General features: G+C 48.7%; 1 protein-coding gene across 1 annotated transcript in view; it reads left to right on the top strand.

The window, feature by feature from the left end:
- Positions 1-22671, top strand: part of LOC135057166 (uncharacterized) — a 264057-nt gene that overhangs the window by 14418 nt on the left and 226968 nt on the right. Inside the window, exons 4-5 of the mRNA XM_063963065.1 lie at positions 533-715; positions 1350-1425. Of these exons, the coding sequence (XP_063819135.1) occupies positions 533-715; positions 1350-1425 (259 nt within the window). The remainder of the gene's footprint in view (positions 1-532; positions 716-1349; positions 1426-22671) is intronic.

Genomic DNA, 22671 nt, shown 5'->3' with positions numbered 1-22671 from the left:
CATTCATCTCTATTACTAACACAGGGACCCGACTGGGGAGGTGAGGGAGTCTGGGAGTGTTACAGTGACATCACTCTTATCTCTGTTACTAACACAGGGACCTGACTGGGGAGGTGAGGGAGTCTGGGAGTGTCACAGTGATATCATTCATCTCTATTACTAACACAGGGACCCGACTGGGGAGGTGAGGGAGTCTGGGAGTGTTACAGTGACATCACTCTTATCTCTGTTACTAACACGGGGACCTGACTTGGAGGTGAGGGAGTCTGGGAGTGTCACAGTGACATCACTCTTATCTCTAAAAAATAAAATGTGAACAGTATTAATATAGAAAATACTAAGGGAACATTTGTCATTAAATGGAGATCTACAAAATGTTTTGTAATATACAGACCCTCAGGGACACAACACATTAGTGACATAGAAGGATCTAGTCTATAAATGTACTTCAGTCATGGGAGAGACATGTTTGTACATCGTGTATCTGTCTGTGATATTTTTTAATGTTTTTTTTTTTTTTTTTTAAACACAGGATTACACAGTTGTGAAAAAGTCTAGTGAGCCTGTAAAACCCCAGGGCTGTCCACCTGGAGGATTGAGCAGGACCCAGAGCCCCATCATGGAGCCTCCACCTCGCTCACTGATACATGAGAAACACAATGACCAGAAGATCCTGGAACTCACCAACAAGATCATTCAGCTGCTGACTGGAGAGGTGACTGCTGGGAATGGGACATTATACAGTAACACCAGGGGAGGTGTCTGGGTGATGACTGGAGAGGTGACTGCTGGGAATGGGACATTATACAGTAACACCAGGGGAGGTGTCTGGGTGATGACTGGAGAGGTGACTGCTGGGAATGGGACATTATACAGTAACACCAGGGGAGGTGTCTGGGCGATGACTGGAGAGGTGACTGCTGGGAATGGGGCATTATACAGTAACACCAGGGGAGGTGTCTGCGTGATGACTGGAGAGGTGACTGCTGGGAATGGGACATTATACAGTAACACCAGGGGAGGTGTCTGGGTGATGACTGGAGAGGTGACTGCTGGGAATGGGACATTATTCAGTAACACCAGGGGAGGTGTCTGGGTGATGACTGGAGAGGTGACTGCTGGGAATGGGGCATTATACAGTAACACCAGGGGAGGTGTCTGGGTGATGACTGGAGAGGTGACTGCTGGGAATGGGGCATTATACAGTAACACCAGGGGAGGTGTCTGGGTGATGACTGGAGAGGTGACTGCTGGGAATGGGACATTATACAGTAACACCAGGGGAGGTGTCTAGGGGATGACAGGTTCCTATGAGGTGTCAGGAAGTCACTGTCTGTTTCTCCATTTAGGTGTGGAAGTATTTAGGGCACCAGTATCGGTACAAGGACATGATGGTGCAGAATCACCCGCTCATCAGATTGCAAGGTAAGAGGAAATCTCTGTTTTGTTATTCTTGTTTAAATAACATACCCATATATCCATTAAGGAAATGAACACCCTTTACAGCCTTCTTTCTTAATATAAAAATGTAATCCTAAAACTATGTGCAATGGACAGCTGTTATATCTCTGGGAAGACCCAGATCTTGTGTGATGTAAAATTATTTTTCTTGTTTAGGGTTTATAGCCACCCACATGGAATACACTGGGTATGATGGTGGATCCGGAGGAGTCAGGGCACCAAACAGTAAAGCTTTAAGAAGCTCCCAAGATGCACTGGCCCCTCTGCCCTCACACCCCGCCCACAGCTCAAGCACTTCAGTTTCGTTTTGGTGCCACCAGGAGCTGCACCTATTCTCAAACAGTGGGGCGGCTTTAGGCAGGCCAAGCTTATTTCTCTTACGTCCTAGTTGATACTGGGGTCTTGTACTTTAGTTACACGGGTATAGATCGGGTCCACTTGAGCCTGGCACTTTAAAACTTTTGGTATGTGTATGCTGGCTCCTCCCCTCTATGCCTTTCCTACCAGACTTGGTTTAGAAAAATGTGCCCAAGGAGCCTGGTGCACTTCTCTGGAGCGCCAGAGATTTTTTTTTTTTAAATTTAATTTGGTTTATTATTTTCAGGTAGCTCTGCTTGGCAAACAGACTACCTGCTTTGTGGGACTTAGAGGGGGGACCGAACCAACTTCCTGAGGGTTAATGGTTTGTAATCCCAGCTGACAGGACACTGAGCTCCTGAGGTGCTGATGACTCATCATCAGTATGTGTACCCACGCCAGCAGCTAGCCGCCACCCTCTAACAGATGGCGAAGACCCAGGTGCGGTGAGTGTTACACCAGGGCCCCGGTTAGCGCGTCCCCGGTGCGGTTTGGCGGCATGTCATGCGACGGTCGTGGGCCCGGAGCTGCGGTGCCCGTGGACAAACTGGCTCAGGGCTGTTGCTCTGTAGTGCTCACTGTCTAGGCTTTGTGTGGACTGTTTAATGCACTTCTCATATGTTTTACTACTGTGGCCAGTATAATCTTTGCGAGGGGCCATGCGCCATTGCAAGGGGCGGGGCTCCCCTGAGCGGGACCAGCTGTGGGAAGGCGCCATTTCCTGCTGCTGTGGATCATCAAGGCTGCATGCACGCTGCTCCTCCAGGACCTACACTGTTACAGACTATTAAAACTGGTATCAGGGGTTCATAGTCAGGGGGGGAGCATGCCAGCGGTAGCGCCACTGCACTTATATCACATACACTTATTTCCACACATTGTGCTGCTGTGTTCTGTGTGCTAGGTCCGCTCCTCAGGGTCACTCCAAGGGCTCTCTAGGGTCTGTGTGGGGTGTTGGTCAAGGGACTGCGCTGTAGTTTTCTTTATAATGTATGTGGACATGGTTATGTGTGCTGCTTGTAATTCTACCCCGTCTTTAGCAGGGTCATTCATGTGTGAGCAATGTTCCTTCTCTCCGCAAGGGCCCAGCTCACAGGCCCCTGACTGGTTAGATAGCTTTAAGAACATGATTCAAAATGTAAATTCTGAATTGGCTGCAGCTAAAAGAGAGACAAGTGTTAAAATACTCCATTGATTGTTGGCTAAAGCAGCAGATTCCAAGAAGGTTTCTCAGCCCCCTCTAGTGGCTTCACATAAACACTCACTGCCACATGTTTCCAGTCTGATTCTGATCAGCCAGATGTGGATGATGATGATATGGACGAGGACAGCTTTCTGTCCCCTGGGGTTGAGGCTCTCATTTTTGCTGTAAGAGAGGTCCTCCACATACCAGATCAGGAGGCAGAACCAGATGAGGAGTTATACTTTAATGTTAGACCTAAAAGTTCAGCTACCTTACCGGTGTCTAAAGAGTTAAACTCCCTGGCCAGGGAGGCTTGGTTAAACCCTGATAAAATATTTAAAATTCCTCAGAGGTTTTTATCTACCTTTCCCCTTCCAGCTGAGGATAGGAAGGTCTGGGAAACCCCCCCCCTCCCTGTCGGTCGATACATCTGTATCCAGACTGTCCAAGGAATTGGTACTGCCTGTTCCTGGGGCTATATCCCTGAAGGAGCCAGCTGACCGTAAAATTGAGACAGCGCTCAAGGCAATTTATATGGCAGCAGGTGCAGCACAACTCCCCAGAATAGTTTGCGGGTGGATCTCCAGGGCTGTAGTAAAGTGGTCTGATAATGTTATTGATGGTTTAGACCAGGCCTGGCCAACCTGTGGCTCTCCAGCTGTTGTTAAACTACAAGTCTCATCATGCCTTGCCACAGTTTTGATATTAGGCAATGCTAAAACTGGCAGGGCATGCTGGGATGTGTAGTTTCACTACATCTGGAGAGCCACAGGTTGGCCAGGCCTGGTTTAGACTCTCTACCCCGGGATGAGGTCGTTACTCTGCTGCAACATATACAGGATGCTGAAAATTTTATGAGCGAGGCTATTAAGGAGTTGTGTAAGATAAATGGCCGCACTACTGCTATGGCTGTCTCAGCACACAGAGCTCTCTGGTTACGTCAATGGGCGGCGGACGCTGATTCAAAAAAGTGTGTCGAAAATCTTCCCTTTACAGCTGATGCCTTGTTTGGAGACGAATTAAATAAGTGGATCTCCCAGGCAACGGCGGATAAGTCTACCTATCTTGCAGTCCTTTCGTGTGGCAAGGTTCAGAGGCAGGGGCCGAGGGGTCTCCACCACTTCCATAGGATCTCATGGTAAGTCACGTAAACTTGCACCTGCTGTCTCCCTGGACCAGACCACCGGATCCCCTGCCACTAAGCATTCCGCGTGACGGTAGGCCCCAGCAACAAGACAGAACCTGCAGCGAAACGCATCAGGTGTTATTCCAGACTGCCCACCATCCATTTGGACTCTGCTCCTGTTGTATCCAGACCTTTATTGGACTTCTACAGTTTTGTGCAGACGTAATTGATGAATACTACTGCCAGCTGGTACCACTGTCCATCTACTCAGCACTGAGGACACCGCAAACCTGGTGAGGTTTTAGGACCCCAGCGACTTCACCCACATAAAAGGGACTTCTTCTATGGGATTTCTTCCTCCAGCGGCTATTACAGTGCCATTAATAAAGGACTGTGCCATCAGCCCTCCATTAATCCATCTGCACATACCCAATCTATAGTCCAACAAAATTAAGGAATGGACATCACTATTACAGCAGCCTTGTGGTGGTTCTGGTTGTTTTAATTTTTAAAAGCTAGCATTAATTACAGTAGACTGCCTGTATTGTAAATTGCTTTATTAAATTAATTGTTTTTTACCTCAATCCATTCATCTCTACATGCTTTTTAAGAAACTCCTTTTCATATAATTTTATTCTTATATATATTTTATTTCTAAGCGCTGCTATCCATTTTCTTGTTTGTTGTTCCCATATCTGCGGGTGTTCAAAATGGAGTCCCTGCGGGCGGTGGTGTCCGCTCTGGAGGAGGGGGAGTTCCTGGTGTCTTTACACGTCAAGCATGCTTACCTACACATTCCCAAGTGGCCCCCTCATCGGGCTTACTTCAGGTTCGCCATCTTGGACGACCATTTCCAGTTTCAGGCCTTACCCTTTGGATTATCCACAGCTCCGAGGGTCTTCACCAGGGTCATGGCAGAGATGATGCTGCAACTGCGCATGATGGGATTGAACATAGTACCCTATTGGACAATCTCCTAATAAAGGCTGTGTACAGGGAGTGTCTACTGCACTGCATCGATCTGACTACTCGCGAATCATGGGTGCATCCTACATTTTCAGAAATCTCACCTGGAACTGACCCAGAGTCTTCAGTTCCTGGGAATGATACTGGATACGGTATCTCAAAAGGTATTTCTCCCGATGGACAAGGCCTTGACTATCCAGGCTATGGTCTGCTCGGTGCTCAGTCCTCGCAGGGTGTCCATACATCTTTGCATCCGCTTACTGGGCAAGATGGTGGCTGCTTACGAGGCAATCCAATACGGCAGGTTTCATGCCCGGCCATTTCAACTGGATCTGCTAGACAAATGGTCGGGTTCTCACCTCCATATGCATCAGGAAGTGACCCTATCTCTGATAGCCCGGATTTCTCTATTATGGTGGCTTCAAATTCCTCACCTGGTAGAGGGCAGAAGTTTCAATATACACTCATGGATTCTACTGACAACAGATGCCAGCCTCCGGGGTAGGGGAGCGGTGACCCAAGAGGCCCAGTTCCAAGGGTTATGGTCAGTTCAGGAATCGACTTTACCGATAAACATCCTGGAACTCAGGGCAATTTACAATGCTCTTCTACAAGCACGCATCTCCTGAAGGGTCAGGCGATCCAGGTTCAGTCGGACAACGCCACGGCGGTGGCGTACATGAACCGACAAGGGGGAACACGAAGCAGGGCGGCGATGCAAGAGGTGTCAAAAATCCTCCTCTGGACGGAGGCCAACGCAAGGGCCGTCTCAGACATATTCATTCCAGGAGTGGACATCTGGGAAGCAGACTTCCTCAGCAGGCACGACCTCCATCCGGGGGAATGGGGCCTACATCCCCAGGTGTTTCAACAGTTGATTCGACAGTGGGGCTGTCCGCAGATAGATCTGATGGCTTCTCATCTTAACAAGAAGCTATGCAGTTACTGTTCCAGAACGAGGGACCCGCAGGTTGTAGCAGTGGACACGCTGACGACACCGTGGACGTACAAGTTTGTGTACCTGTTCCTTCCTCTATCGCTGATCCCAAGGGTACTAAAAAGGCTAAGAAGGGAAAGCATTCAGGCAATTCTAATTGCCCGGATTGGCCTCGACAGGCGTGGCACTCGGACCTCCAGGCCATGTCTCGGGAGGATACTTGGCCTTTACCACTCCAAGACGATCTTCTTCAGCAAGGTCCGTTCGTCTATCCAGACTTACAGCAGCTACGTTTGATGACTTGTAAGTTGAGAGGGAGATTATAGCGAGAAAGGGTCTTCCCTCCTGGGTTATTTACACCATGATCCAGGTCAGGAGGATGGTTACGTCGAAACATTATCATCGTATCTGGAAAAAGTATGTTCCTGGTGTGAAAGTAGAAAGGTTTCTCCCGTAGAATTTAGAATTGGTCGTTTCTACTTTTCCTGAAAGCGGGAGTGGATATGGGCCTACGTTTAGGCTCCATCAAAGTTCAGATTTAGGTGCTCTTTTTATTTTCTTCCAGAAACAACTTGCCTTGTTACCAGAAGTACAGACTTTCCTGAAGGGTATTCATCATATGTAACTGCCCTTTGTGCCTCCCACAGCTCCGTGGTATCTCAATGTGGTTCTGTCCTTTCTCCAATCAGATTGGTTTGAACCCTTACATAGGGTGGAGTTTAAATTTCTCACCTGGAAGACGGTAATGTTATTGGCATTGGCGTCTGCCAGGCGTGTTGCTGAATTAGGGGTACTTATCCTATAAGAGCCCTTATTTGATATTTCATGAAGACAGGGCAGAACTTAGGACTCGTCCTCAGTTTTTGCCTAAAGTGGTGTCCGCTTTTCATGTGAATCAGGCTATTGTGGTTCCGGTGTTATCTGATGCTTCCATGGGTCCTGAGTCCTTGGATGTGGTCAAGGCTCTGAAGATTTGTGTCAAAAGGACGGCTCGTCATCGGAAATCTGACTCTGTTTGTCCTTTATGATGCCTCCAAGAGTGGTCGGCCAGCTTCTAAGCAATCTATTGCTCGTTGGCTTCGGTTGACCATTCAACAGACCTATACTTCGGCCTTTGCCGACGTCTATTCAGGCCCACTTGACGAGGTCGGTGGGCTATTCCTGGGCGGCTGCCCAGGGTGTATCGACCCTACAATTGTGCCAAGCTGCAACTTTGTCTGGTTCGAACACGTTTGTTAAATTTTATGGGTTCGATACCTTGGCCAAAGATTACCTTCAGTTTAGTCAGGCAGTTTTACAGGGGTCTCGGCACTCCCGCCCGTTTGTGAGCTTTGGGACTTCCCTATGGTACTAAAGTACAAGACCTCCGTATCCACTAGGATGTAAGAGAAAATAGGAAATTAGGCCCTCATTCCGAGTTGATCGCTCGCTAGCTACTTTTTGCAGCCGTGCAAACGCATAGTTGCCGCCCACGGGGGAGTATATTTTCGCTTTGCAAGTGTGCGATCGCATGTGCAGCGGAGCGGCACAAAAACATTTTGTGCAAAACAAGACCAGCCCTGAAGTTACTTATCCTGTGCGATGATCCTAGCGACGGAGGTCCCAGAATTGATGTCAGACACCCGCCCTGCAAACGCCTGGACACGCCTGCGTTTTTCCTACCACTCCCAGAAAACGGTTAGTTGACACCCATAAACGCCCTCTTCCTTTCAATCTCCTTGCGATCAGCTGTGCGATTGGATTCGTGGTTAGAAGCAGTGCAAAACAACGATGCTGTTTGCACCCATACGACGAGCGTGCGCATTGCGTTACATACGCATGCACATTGCGGTACATACGCATGCGCAGTTTTGCTCGGCAGCAAAAGATCAACTCGGAATGACCCCCTTAATACCTTCCGGTAATTCCTTTTCTCCTAGTCCGTAGTGGATATTGGGCGCCCGCCTGAGTGCTTCGTTCCTGCTTACCTGTGTAAGTATTTAGTTGGACTGACGTTGCGGCCCCATTATGTTATTGGGATAGCCGTGCTATCCGGGTTAGGTTGGTGTTGCTATCCTCTGTTCTGGTTAGCACCCTCCTTTCGCTGGCAATCCATTTCACACCCCGCTATGACAACAGCATGGCTGGCTAAAGCTATCAATACCTGGGCGGACGCCCTGGAGAATATTTTACCTCTGATGCAACTTATGAACAGCTGACTTCCATCGCAAATATCAGAGATGCAGCATTTTATATTGGAGCAGCAGTCCTAGATACAGCCCTCCTAACCTCCAAAGCTTCAGATTCATCAGTAGTGGCCTGCCATATTATTTGGCTCCGCTCATGGAAAGCGGACTCAGATTTCAAGGAAGCTCTGGAAGCACTCCTGTATACGGGAGAAATACTTTTTGGCCCTGAAATAGACAAGATTGTCACTACTCTGGCTGCCTCTAAGACAGCCTTCCTGCCTTTGGCCTCTTCTTCACGGCCTAGGACTTCCTCCTTTCCATCCTTTCACCCCCAAGGCAAGGCCAGACGGCAAGCCTTTCCAAGGCTGTCACACTCCACTAAGGCCTCTATGTCCAAAACTAAGCAGCCCTGGGTTACCAGACGCCCGACTACCAAGCCCGAGGATAAAACCTCAGCCTGACTGGGCAAGTCCCCACCTGATTTCTGCAGTTTGCGCACTATTGCTATCAGATCACCTAGGTGCAAGAAGTGGTCTCTCGCGGGTATGCTCTCTCTCCTTCAGGAGAAGACCTCCCCAGACAATACTTTCTTACAAGCCCTCCTGCAGAACTCAGTAGGGCTCAAGCTCTCTGGGCGGCTTTTCACTCCTTGTAGCAGTCAGGCGTGATAATTCCTCTCACAAAGAGGCTATGGGTTTTAGTCAACACTCTTCCTAGTTCAGAAACCGAATGGATCCTACTAGTCCATTCTCAAACTCAAGTTGCTGAACAAGTATCTCAGAGTGTTCAAGTTTCGAATGGAAACTCTCCGCTCTATTGTCCTCGCTATGCAGCCTGGGGACTTTATGGTCTCGCTGGACATTCAGAACGTCTGCCTACATGTGCCCATAGCGCCCTGCCATTAGCAATACAGTACCTTCATTTTGCTGTACTACACCAGCATTTCCAATTTCAGGCTTTTTGGTCTTTTTACGGCACCGAGAGTATTTACCAAACTCGTGGCAGTTATGGCGGCTCACCTTCGTAGTTAGGGGATCAGAATACTTCCTTATTTGAATGACTTACTGATCCTGGCACACACCCCAGAGATCCTCAGCCGCCATCTTCAGATTACAATAGCCTACCAGCAGAGACCAGGTTGATTAATCAAGTGGAAGAAGTCCTCTCATCCCTGCTCAGAGAATGGTACATCTGGGAGTTCTTCTAGACACTCTGGTACAAAGAAACTCACGAAAGACAAGATTGCTACACTGCACCTTCGGGTGCACAGACTGTTGCACAGTCACAAGGTGTCTATTCACTCGCCAATCCATGGTAGCCACCTTTGACATGGTGGAATATGGTCAGTTCCATTCCAGGCCTCTATAGCACCTGATGTTGGCCAGATGGGAACTGTTAACCCAAACGGATAAAATCACAATTGCGAATCCTCTATCCAAAAGTCCAAATGTACCTCTCGTGGTGGTTGCAGACCTCACACCTGGATAAAGGTTGCCATTCTGGATTCCAGACTCTGTTCTCCTAACCACAGATGCCTTTCTCCGCAGATTGGGGGCAGTCACACCTTACAAGGCTGTTGGACTCTAACAGAAAGAGACTTGCCAATCAACGTTCTTGGGTCATCTACAGGGCTCTCCCTATGGCTCAGAACATACTTCAGGGTTGTCCTGTCCAAGTTCAGTCAGACAGTGCCACGACAGTAGCCTATCTCAATCACCAGGGAGGCACTCGCAGTGTTTTGGTATTGGCAGAGATGACCCAGATTCTCACCTGGGCAGAATGCAATCTTCAAGTTATTTCCGCGGTCTTCAGACCGGGAGTCCTAAATTGGGAGATGGACTTCCTCAGTCGCCAGGACGTGCATGCTGGAGAGTCGTCCCTACATCCAGAGATCTTTCAGATGTTAGTAGACAGATGGGGTCTTCCAGAATAGACCTCATGGCCTCTAGACACAACTGCAAGCTGCCACGGTACGGGTCCAGATCGAGGGATCCACACGCGGCCTTACGTGGGCGCATTGGCAGTCAGGTGACTTTTTAATTTAGCCAACCTCTTTCCTCCGGTATCCCTCCTACCTAGAGTGCTTTGCAAGCAGGAAGGCGGCACCATGAGCCTGATAGCTCCAGCATGGCCCAGGCGCCATTTGTTCATGGATCTTCACAGTCTATCCATAGACGTCCCAGTTCTTTTTCCTCTATAATCAGACCTCTTGTCTCAGGGTCCCTGTCTATACCCGACCTGGCTCGCCTGTCTTTGGCTTAACTTCTCTTCTAAGATCTAAAGGGTTCTCCCGCTCTGTAGTTCAGACTATGCTCTGGGCATTACCGGATATGGCATACTTACTTCCAGTGGTGTGCTCAGTGACAATATGATCCACAGAGATTTCGAATCTCTAGAGTCCTGGCCTATCTTCAAGCGAGACCTTGGAGCACTATCCTGTCACTTTCCATTCCTGATCTTTTGTCAAGACAGAGCAGTCCTAAGGCCAAGATGTGGTCACCTCCCAAAGGTAGTTTCCAGCTTCCATTTGAATGAAGAAATAGTGTCAGCTTTCCAGTCTCCAAACCGCTCGGTAGGGGAGGCCTCCTTGGATGTAGTCAAAATCTACGTGGATCGAACTAGTGATATTAGAAGAACGGATTCATTTTTCATCCTCCTATGTATTCCATAAGCGGGGCTGGCCAGCTAAGAATAAGACTCTGGTCAGACAGCTTTGCTTTGCATGACTATCTCACAGGCTTACACGAAGGCTGACCTACCTGTACCGGATACAGTCTCTGCTCACTCTACTCGCTTTATGGACCCTTCGTGGGCAGCCCGCCGTGGCGCGTCTGCTGAACAACTGTGCAAGGCAGCCACGTGGTCCTCTGTCCACACGTTTCTTAGGTTCTATGCCTTTGATAAGTTTGCCTCTCAAGATACCTCATTCGGACGCAATGTTCTCCTCTCAGCGTAGGAGCGTCCCCTCTCTAATTCAACTACTTTGGGACATTCCAGCGTATTTCATGTGGATGAATATGAACCCTGAAGAAGAAAATAAGAGTTATGGTAAACCTTTGTTAACAATTTCTCTTCGAGGTTTATAGCATCCACAGGCACCTAGCTTTAATGGGTTAACATCCTTGGTCACCAGTTCTTATGTGTACAATTCTTCCTTCTCTCCTTTCCAGCAACCTGCTTTGGGCTTGTGCATCTTGCCAGCTTCTGAAAGCTTTAATGTTTGGTGCCCTGACTCCTCCGGATCTACCATCACACCCAGTATATTCTCTGTGGATGCTATAAACCTCGAAGAAAGAGTTAACAAAGGTAAGTTTTACCATAACTCTTATTTTACTCAAGTTGTCCTGGAGGACTCTGTTTTGATTAAGAACTCCATTAGCTTGGTATAAAAGTGATACAGAAACAGCATAAACCCCTCGCAGAACTAATAAATATAGATTAGGAGCAAGGGAAACAATACACCTTATTAAATCTGCCACCGATAGGAAGATGTTCAGGAGCAATTAGTTGTTTCAGAATATAGGCACCAGGCAGGGAAACTATTGTCTATGTTGTGTAAATGGTGTTATTCTGACCACCCCTGTTAGGATTAATTATAGGGTTCAAGAGAAGTATACTATACTATAAAGTTCTACTCTTACACACAAGCGTTAAAGTCTATAGATCTTTATCTACCCGCAGTTGCGGACAAGCAATGCTAGACATGGAAGAGATAACGATGGCTATTTAATCATGCCCTCTGTGGAAAGCCCAGGTTTTTATAAACCCCAACAGTAACTCCCTGGCACTTCGACTATTGAACTGCTTTACAGCATCTTAGATATTAGGACCACTGACCCCTTTTACAGGTAAAGCTCATGTAATGGTCTTTTCCAAAGAATGGAAAAGGTGGAACAGGATGTCAATCTCCTAATCTGTTTCTTACTATGCGTTTCACCATGCGGCTTCTCTTCATAAAGATGTCAAGTAAGGCCCCCTCCATAAATATTTTCTCTTATGTCCTAGAGGATGCTGGGGACGCTTCAAGAACCATGGGGTATAGACGGGATCCGCAGGAGACATGGGCACCTCAAGACTTTTAAGGGGTGTGAACTGGCTCCTCCCTCTATGCCCCTCCTCCAGACTCCAGTTAGATTCTGTGCCCAGTGAGACTGGATGCACTCTGAGGAGCTCTCCTGAGTTTCTCTGAAAAAATACTTTTGTTAGGTTGTTTTTTTTCAGGGAGCACTGCTGGCAACAGTCTCCCTGCTTTGTGGGACTGAGGGGAGAGAAGCAGACCTACTTCTGTGAGTTTCAAGGCTCTGCTTCTTTGGCTACTGGACACCATTAGCTCCAGAGGGTCTGATCGCTAGGTACGCCTAGATGCTCGTTCCCGGAGCCGCGCCGTCACCCCCCTTGCAGAGCCAGAAGTCAGAAGACGGGTGAGTAGAAGAAGATCAGAAGACTTCAGTGACGGCTTTGAGGTACCGCACAACGGCCGCGCTGTGCGCCATGCTCCCGCACACACAGCGGCACTACAGGGTGCAGGGCGCAGGGGGGGCGCCCTGGGCAGCATAAAACCTCATTTGGACACTGGCAAAAGAGGAATATAGTGCCAGGGCACTAAATCCAGACCCCCGCCAGTATACATATGTGTAAAAAAAAGTGGGGCTGAAGCGTGCCATTAAGGGGGCGTTGCTTAGCCCTCACAGCTCTAATCAGCGCCATTTTCTCGTCAGAGCTGCAGAGACGCTGGTCCTGTCCTCCTACACTGCTGTGCAAGTAACAGGGTGCAAAACGGGGGGGGCACAGTTAATTTGGTGCTGTTTTATTAATGTTAAAAGGTCTGAGGCATTATATTAAACGTTTCAGAACCGGGTAGGGCGCTGGGTTGTGAGCTGGCAAAGTCCCTCTGTGTTTCTCTAACAGGCTTTGCTGTGGGTCTGTCCCCTATAGCTCCAGTGTGGTTGTGGGTGTTGGTACGCGTGTATCGGCATGTCTGAGGCTGAGTGCTATTCCCAAGAGGAGGCTGGAGTGGGGACAGAAAAGACTGTGGGAGTGACCCTGTCGGCACCACCGACTGCTGATTGGGTAAATGTTTTGAATGCAAATGTGGCTCTATTAAATAAGAGATTTGATAAATCTGAGTCTCAGAACCAGGCATGGAGAAAATCCATGGAGGATGTGTTGTCACAAGTCCAGACCCCCTCAGGGTCACAGAAGCGTTAATTTACCCAGATAGCAGATACAGATACCGACACGGACTCTGACTCCAGTGTCGACTATAGTGATGCCAGATTAAATGCTAAACTGGCTAAGAGCATTCAGTACATGATTGTGGCGATAAAAGATGTGTTACATATCACGGAAGACCCTGCTGTTCCTGATACAAGGGTCTGTATTTATAAAGGAAAGAAACCTGAGGTAACGTTTCCTCCCTCTCATGAACTGAACGCTCTTTTTGAAAAGGTTTGGGAAAATCCTGACAAGTTACAGATTCCCAAGAGAATTCCGGTGTCATATCCGTTCCCCTCTGGGGACAGGGAAAAGTGGGAGTCACCCCCCACTGTGGACAAAGCTCTATCGCGACTGTCCAAAAAGGTGGCGCTTCCGTCTCCTGACACGGTAGCCCTAAAGGATCCTGCGGATCGTAAGCAGGAAAATACATTGAAATACATTTATGTCACTACGGGTACGCTGCTCAGACCTGCCGTTACATTGGCATGGGTGAGTAGCGCTATTGAAAAGTGGGCAGATAACACTTGTCATCTGAGATAGATACCCTGGATAGGGATAGCATTTTTTTGACACTAGGTTATATCAGGGACGCTGCAGCCTACCTAAAGGAAGCTGCGATTGATATTGGCCTTTTGGGATCAAGGGCCAATGCCATGGCAGTCTCAGCTAGAATGGCATTGTGGATTCATCAATGGAATGCTGATGCTGACTCTAAGGCGGCTATGGAGTCTCTGCCGTATAAAGGTAGTGTCTTGTTTGGTGACGGCCTCGCTGACCTGGTATATACGGCTACCGCGGGTAAGTCATCATTTTTACCTTATGTTCCTGCACAACAAAAGAAAACGCCCCACTATCAGATGCAGTCCTTTCGTCCCAATAAATACAAAAAAGGACGAGGGTCTTCCTTCCTTGCTACTAGAGGAAGAGGAAGGGGAAAAAGGTCACCAGCTGTGGCAGGTTCCCAAGAGCAGAAGTCCTCCCCGGCTTCTGCCAAATCCACCGCATGATGCTGGGGCTCCTCTGCAGGAGTCCGCATCGGTGGGGGCACGTCTCCAACTTTTCAGTCAGGTCTGGGTTCGTTCGGCCCTGGATCCTTGGGTATTTGAAATAGTGTCCCAAGGGTACAAACTGGAGTTTCAAGACGTGCCCCCTCACCGATTTTTCAAATCGGCCTTGCCAGCTTCTCTTCGGGAAAGGGAGGTAGTAGGCGCGACAATACAAAAGCTGTGTCAAAATCAAGTCATTATCACGGTGCCCCCGTCACAACAGGGAAAAGGCTTTTATTCGAGCCTGTTCGTGGTCCCGAAGCCGGATGGCTCGGTCAGACCGATTCTGAACCTAAAATCCCTCAATTTATAGCTGAAAAAATTCAAATTCAAGATGGAATCTCTACGAGCCATGTACTCCAGTCTGGAGGAAGGGGATTTTATGGTGTCGGTCGACATAAAGGATGCCTACTTACACGTCCCCATATATCCTCCACATCAGGCTTAACTGAGGTTTGCTGTTCAGGATTGTCATTACCAATTTCAGACGTTGCCGTTTGGTCTGTCCACGGCTTCCGAGGATTTTCACCAAGGTAATGGCGGAAATGATGGTTCTCCTGCGCAAGCAAGGAGTCACAATTATACCGTACTTGGACGATCTCCTGATAAAGGCGAGATCCAGGGACCAATTACTGCAGAGCATTACGCTCTCCCTGACAGTTCTGCAACAGCATGGTTGGCTCCTAAACTTGCCAAAGTCACAGTTGAGTCCGACAAAACGACTGTCGTTTTTGGGAATGATTCTGGACACAGAATTACAGAGAGTTTTTCTTCCAGAGGAGAAGGCTCTGGAAATTCAGAATCTAGTAAAACAAATTCTGAAGCCAGCAAGAGTGTCAATCCATCAATGCACTCGGTTGCTGGGGAACATGGTGGCGGCCTACGAGGCCATTCCATTTGGCAGGTTCCATGCCAGAGTGTTTCAGTGGGATCTGTTGGACAAGTGGTCCGGATCCCATCTGCACATGCACCGGAAAATAATCCTGTCCTCCAAGACCAGAATCTCACTCCTGTGGTGGCTGCACAGCTCTCACCTCCTAGAGGGACGCAGGTTTGGGATCCAGGATTGGATCCTTGTGACCACGGATGCGAGTCTCCGAGGCTGGGGAGCAGCCACACAGGGGGAAACTTTCCAGGGAAGATGGTCAAGCCAGGAAGTTTCTCTACACATAAACGTGTTGGAGTTAAGGGCCATTTACAACGGCCTTCTTCAAGCGGAACGTATTCTTCGCAACCTGCCCGTTCTGATCCAGTTGGACAATGTAACAGCAGTAGCGCACATAAACAGCTAGGGCGGAACAAATAGCAGAGCAGCAATGGCAGAGGCCACAAAAATTCTCAGCTGGGCGGAAAGACATGCAAGCGCTCTGTCAGCGGTCTTCATTCCAGGCGTGGACAACTGGGAAGCAGACTTCCTCAGCAGACACGATCTCCATCCAGGAGAGTGGGGTCTTCATCAAGAGGTCTTTGCAGAAGTGACAAGTCTTTGGGGAATAACTCAAATAGACATGATGGCGTCTCGCCTCAACAAGAAATTTCAGAGATATTGTTCCAGGTCAAGGGCCCCTCAAGCAATAGCGGTGGACGCCCAAGTGACAGCGTGGGTGTTTCAGTTGGTCTGTGTGTTCCCTCCACTTCCACTCATTCCAAAAGTGATAAAGATCATAAGAAGAACAAGCGTTCATGCGATACTCATTGTTCCAGACTGGCCAAGGAGGGCCTGGTATCCGGATCTTCAGGAATTACTCATAGGAGATCCCTGGCCTCTTCTTCTACGAGAGGACCTGTAACAGCAGGGGCCGTGCGTGTATCAAGACTTACCACGGCTGCGTTTGACGGCATGGCGGTTGAACACAAAATCCTAGCCCGAAAGGGTATTCCCAGTGAAGTCATTCCCACACTTCTTCAGGCTAGAAAAGAAGTAACGACGAAACATTGCCACCATATTTGGAGAAAATGTGTCTTGGTGTGAATCCAAGAAGGCTCCTACGGAGAAATTTCAGCTGGGGCGTTTTCTCCGTTTTCTGCAAGCCGGTGTGGATGCAGGCCTAAAGTTAGGCTCCATTAAAGTACAAATTTCGGCCTTATCAATTTTCTTTCAAAAAGAATTGGCCTCCCTTCGAGAAGTTCAGACTTTCGTGAAAGGCGTGCTACACATCCAACCTCCCTTTGTGCCCCCAGTGGCACCATGGGAACTTAACGTGGTGTTGCAGTTCCTGCAATCTCATTGGTTTGAACCTTTACGTAAGGTTGAGTTGAAATTCCTCACTTGGAAAGTGGTCATGCTGTTGGCCTTGGCATCTGCAAGGCGGGTGTCTAAATTAGCGGCTTTCTCACACAAGAGCCCCTATTTAATCTTCCATGAAGATAGAGCGGAGTTGAGAACTCGTCAGCAATTTCTGCCAAAAGTGGTTTCATTGTTCCACATGAATCAACCTATTGTGGTGCCAGTGGCTACTGAAGCCTTGGTGGAATCGAAGTCTCTCGATGTGGTCAGAGCTTTGAAAATTTATGTCGCCACAACGGCTCAGATTAGGAAAACGGAAGCTCTGTTTATCCTGTATGCTCCCAACAAGATTGGGGCTCCTGCTTCCAAGCAGACTATTGCACGCTGGATCTGTAATACGATTCAACATGCTCATTCTACGGCTGGATTGCCGTTACTGAAATCGGTGAAGGCCCATTCTACCAGAAAGGTGGGCGCATCCTGGGCTGCTGCCCGAGGGGTCTCGGCATTACAGCTTTGCCGAGCAGCTACTTGGTCGGGTTCAAACACCTTTGCGAAGTTTTACAAGTTTGATACCCTGGCTGATGAGGACCTTTTTGTTTGGTCATTCGGTGCTGCAGAGTCATCCGCACTCTCCCACCCGTTCTAGAGCTTTGGTATAAACCCCATGGTTCTTGAAGCATCCCCAGAATCCTCTAGGACGTATGAGAAAATAGGATTTTAATTCCTTCCGGTAAATCCTTTTCTCTTAGTCCGTAGAGGATGATGGGCGCCCGTCCCAGTGCGGACTCTATCTGCAGTTATTGCTTATGGTTACACACATGTTGTGTTGGGTTACGTCAGCCTATTGCTAACGTTATTCATGCCGTTGCATGCGTTGTGATGAATGCCATGTTGTACGGCATGCTTGAGGTGTGAGCTGGTATGTATCTCACCTTAGTTTAAAAATTAAAAAAAAATCATTTTCCTCAATGTCCGTCTCCCTGGGCACAGTTCCTATAACTGGAGTCTGGAGGAGGGGCATAAAGGGAGGAGCCAGTTCACACCCCTTAAAAGTCTTGAGGTGCCCATGTCTCCTGCGGATCCCGTCTATACCCCATGGTTCTTGAAGCGTCCCCAGCATCCTCTATGGACTAAGAGAAAAGGATTTACCGGTAGGTATTAAAATCCTATTATTTGCCTTAATGACACACATTCAATTGTCCCATTGTAATTCCGTGCCAGAAAATAGTAGTTACCCCTAATATGCAGCAAAGGCCTTGGATTCTGTTTAGTGAGCTTTCCAAGGGCAAGCGATGATCAATTTTAGATTCAGGCTTCATTTCCCAAAGTGGGTGCAAATGCTATATCAAAAACCTACAGCCCGGATATAGACGGGGACGGGTGCCAACACCTTTTTCTCTTACGTCCTAGAGGATGCTGGGGACTCCGTAAGGACCATGGGGTATAGACGGGCTCCGCAGGAGATAGGGCACCTAAAAAGAACTTTGACTATGGGTGTGCAGTGGCTCCTCCCTCTATGCCCCTCCTCCAGACCTCAGTTAGATTCTGTGCCCAGAGGAGAAAGGGTACACTTCAGAGAGCTCTCCAGAGTTTTCTGTTTTAAAAGAATTTTGTTAGGTTTTTTATTTTCAGGGAGTCCTGTTGGCAACAGGCTCCCTGCATCGTGGGACTGAGGAGAGAGAAGCAGGGCTGGCTTTACGGTTGGGCTCTGTTTCTAGGCTACTGGACACCATTAGCTCCAGAGGGTGTCGGAACACAGGTCTCACCTGGGGTTCGTCCCGGAGCCGCGCCGCCGTCCTCCTCACAGATGCCGAAGATAGAAGCTGGGTGAGTATGAGAAGGCAGAAGACATCAGATCTCCATGAGGTAAGCGCTGCGCGCCATTGCTCCCACTATACACACACAGAGCAGCACTGAAGGGTGCAGGGTGCTGGGGGGGGCGCCCTGGGCAGCAATATTCCTCACTTCTGGGCATGTTAAGATGGATTAGGCTGCAGAGGCAGTAAATCCAAGAATCCCCCGCCATTTTCATAAAAAAAGCACTGGGACCGAAGCCCGCCGTCGGGTGGGCGGGGCTTGATCCTCAGCACTAACCAGCGCCATTTTCTCCACAGAAGCTGCATGCTGAACGCTGGCTCCCTGGTCTCTCCCCTGCTGAACTTCACAGGCTGGAAAAAAGAGGAGGGGGGCACATTGGTGACGCAGTGAGTGGGAATTGGAATATTATTATATAAAAAAGCGCTATCTGGTCATATTTTTCCACAGTGTTATTAAGCGCTGGGTGTGTGCTGGCATACTCTCTCTCTGTCTCTCCTAAGGGCCTGGTTGGGGTTTTGTCCCCTTGTAGGTTAATCCCTGTGTGTGGGGGTGTCGGTACGTGGTGTCGACATGTCTGAAGCGGAAGGCTTCTCCAAGGAGGAGGTGGAGCAAATGAGTGGTGTGTCCCCGTCGGTTGTGCCGACTCCGGAATGGATGGACATGTGGCATATGTTGAATGCAAGTGTGGCATCTTTACATAAAAGGCTTGATAAGGCTGAATTAGGGGGGACATCAGGGGGTCAATCCTCAGATTGGACCGACTCACAGGGCCCGTCGGGGTCTCAAAAGCGTCCTTAACAGAAGACACTACTACCGACACGGATTCTGATTCCAAAAATTGCACCCTAGGGTGACTAAAACCATTCAGTGTATGATTGTGGCAATAAGGGATGTGTTGCATATTGGGGATGAACCCTCGGTCCCCGACACAAGGGTACACATGTTTAAAGAAAAGAAACAGATTATTAATTTTCCCACATCTCATGAATTAAATGATTTCTTTGGAAAAGCTTGGGAGACTCCGGAAAAGAGACCGCAGATCCCCAAAAGAATTTATATGGCATACCCCTTCCCTAAGCAGGACAGGGAGATTTGGGAATCATCCCCCACTGTGGACAAGGCCCTGACGCGCTTGTCCAAGAAAGTGGCGCTACCGTCTCCTGACACAGCGGCCCTTAAGGACCCTGCAGATCGCAGGCAAGAAACTACCTTAAAGTGTATTTATTCTCATACGGGTGCTGTGCTAAGACCGACAATTGCGTCGGCATGGGTGTGTAGCGCAATTGCAGCTTGGACAGATGAGCTGACAGATCAATTTGATAATATGGATAAGGATACTATATTCTTAACTCTAGCCCATATTAAAGACGCAGTCTTATTTATGAGGGATGCTCAAAGGGACATTGGACTGCTAGCTTCTAGGGCCAATGCCATGTCTATCTCGGCGAGAAGATCCTTATGGACTCGCCAATGGACGGGTGATACGGATTCCAAAAAACATGTGGAAGTACTACCCTATAAGGGTGAGGTATTGTTTTGGGATGGGCTGACGGACCTGGTTTCCACAGCTACAGCAGGTAAATCAAATTTTTTACCATATATTCCCCAACAGCAAAAGAAAGTAACACCCTATCAGATGCAGTCCTTTCTGTCGCACAAGTCCAGAAGAGGTCAGGGATCCTCTTTGCTCGCCAGAGGTAAGGGCAGAGGCAAAAGAGCACCTGTTTCGGCAGGTGCCCAGGACCAAAAGTCCTCCCCGGCTGCTCCAAAACCCACAGCATGACGCTGGGGCTCCCCTGAGGGAGTCCGCACCGGTGGGGGCACGTCTTCGACTTTTCAGTCAGACCTGGGTCAGATCAGAGGTACAAACTGGAATTCGAGGAGGTGCCCCCGCGCCGATTTTTCAAATCGGCCCTACCAGCTTCCACTTCGGAAAGGGATGTAGTGTTAGCTGCAATTCAAACGCTGTGTATACAGCAAGTGATAATCAAGGTTCCCCTGCACCAGCAGGGAAGAGGTTACTACTCAACCCTATTTGTGGTCCCGAAACCGGACGGTTCGGTCAGACCTATTTTGAATCTGAAATCCCTAAACCTGTACATAAAAAGATTCAAATTTAAAATGGAATCACTCAGAGCGATAATAGCCAACATGGAGGAGGGGGAGTTTATGGTGTCTCTGGACCTTCATGTCCCCATATATGCCCCCCATCAGGAATACCTAAGATTCGCTGTACAGGATTGTCATTACCAATTTCAGACGTTGCCGTTTGGACTTTCCACGGCCCCGAGGATTTTCACCAAGATAATGGCGGAAATGATGGTGGTCCTGCGCAAGCATGGAGTCACAATTATCCCATACTTGGATGATCTCCTGATAAAAGCAAGATCAAGGGAGAAATTGCTGAGCAGTGTGGCGCTCTCTCTGAGAGTGCTCCAGCAACACGGTTGGATTTTAAATCTACCGAAGTCACAGTTGATTCCGACAACTCGACTACCGTTCCTAGGTATGATACTGGATACGGAACAAATGAAGGTCTTCCTCCCAATAGAGAAAGCCCAGGACATCCAGAACATGATCAGAGACCTGCTAAAACCGAAAAAGGGTGTCAGTTCACCAATGCACTCTAGTTCTGGGAAAAATGGTGGCGGCCTACGAGACCATTCCCTTCGGAAGGTTCCATGCAAGGACTTTTCAATGGGACCTTCTGGACAAGTGGTTCGGGTCCCATCTGCACTTACATCGGAAAATAACTCTGTCCCCAGGGGCCAGAGTGTCTCTCCTGTGGTGGTTGCAAAGTGCTCACCTGCTGGAGGGTCGCCGGTTCGGAATTCAGGACTGGATCCTGGTTACCACTGACTCGAGCCTCCGAGGATGGGGAGCGGTCACACAGGGGAAAAAAATTTCAGGGACTTTGGTCACACCAGGAGTCCTGTCTACACATCAGTGTGTTGGAACTCAGGGCCATTTACAACGGCCTTCGACAAGCGGAGAGTCTTCTTCGAAACCTACCGGTTCTGATTCAATCAGACAATGTCACAGCAGTGGCTCATGTGAACCGCCAAGGTGGGACAAGAAGCAGAGTCGCAATGGCGGAAGCCACCAGGATTTTTCGCTGGGCGGAAAATCATGTAAGCGCTCTGTCGGCTGTCTTCATTCCGGGAGTGGACAACTGGGAAGCAGACTTCCTCAGCAGACACGATCTCCATCCAGGAGAGTGGGGACTTCATCAAGAAGTCTTTGCAGACATAACACGTCTTTGGGGAACTCCTCAAATAGACATGATGGCGTCACGCCTCAACAAAAAGCTTCGGAGGTATTATGCCAGGTCTCGGGACCCTCAGGCAGTGGCGGTAGACGCTCTGATAACACCGTGGGTGTTCAAATCTGTCTACGTGTTCCTCCTCTTCCTCTCATCACAAAAGTGTTGAGGATCAAAAGGCAAAGAAGACTACAGACGATACTCGTTGTCCCAGACTGGCCTCGAAGGGCCTGGTACTCAGATCTACGAGAGATGCTCACAGGAGATCCCTGGCCTCTTCCTCTGAGGGAAGACCTGTTGCAACAGGGGCCCTGTGTATTTCAGGACTTACCGCGGTTACGTTTGACGGCATGGCGGTTGAACGCCGAATCCTAGCGAAAAAAGGGGATTCCATAAGAGGTCATCCCTACTTTAATAAAGGCTAGGAAGGAGGTGACGGTTAAGCATTATCACCGTATCTGGCGAAAATATGTGTCTTGGTGTGAGACCAAGAATGCACCTACGGAAGGTTTTCATCTGGGTCGTTTTCTCCACTTCCTACAGACAGGAGTGGATATGGGCCTGAAATTAGGTTCTGTTAAGGTTCAGATTTCGTCCCTCTCGATTTTCTTTCAGAAGGAATTGGCTTCTCTTCCAGAAGTCCAGACGTTTGTAAAGGGAGTGCTACACATCCAGCCTCCTTTTGTGCCTCCAGTGGCACCGTGGGATCTCAACGTGGTGTTGCAGTTCCTAAAATCACACTGGTTTGAACCGCTTAACAAGGTTGAGTTGAAATTTCTTACTTGGAAGGTGGTCATGTTGTTGGCCTTGGCATCAGCAAGGCGAGTATCAGAATTGGCGGCTTTGTCGCACAAAAGCCCCTACTTGATTTTTCATGTGGATCGAGCTGAATTGAGGACT

Source organism: Pseudophryne corroboree, chromosome 3, assembly GCF_028390025.1.
Source record: "Pseudophryne corroboree isolate aPseCor3 chromosome 3, aPseCor3.hap2, whole genome shotgun sequence".
Taxonomy (NCBI): domain Eukaryota; kingdom Metazoa; phylum Chordata; class Amphibia; order Anura; family Myobatrachidae; genus Pseudophryne; species Pseudophryne corroboree.
Note: the sequence above shows the minus strand (reverse complement) of the source record. Positions and strands in the feature narration are given on the sequence as shown.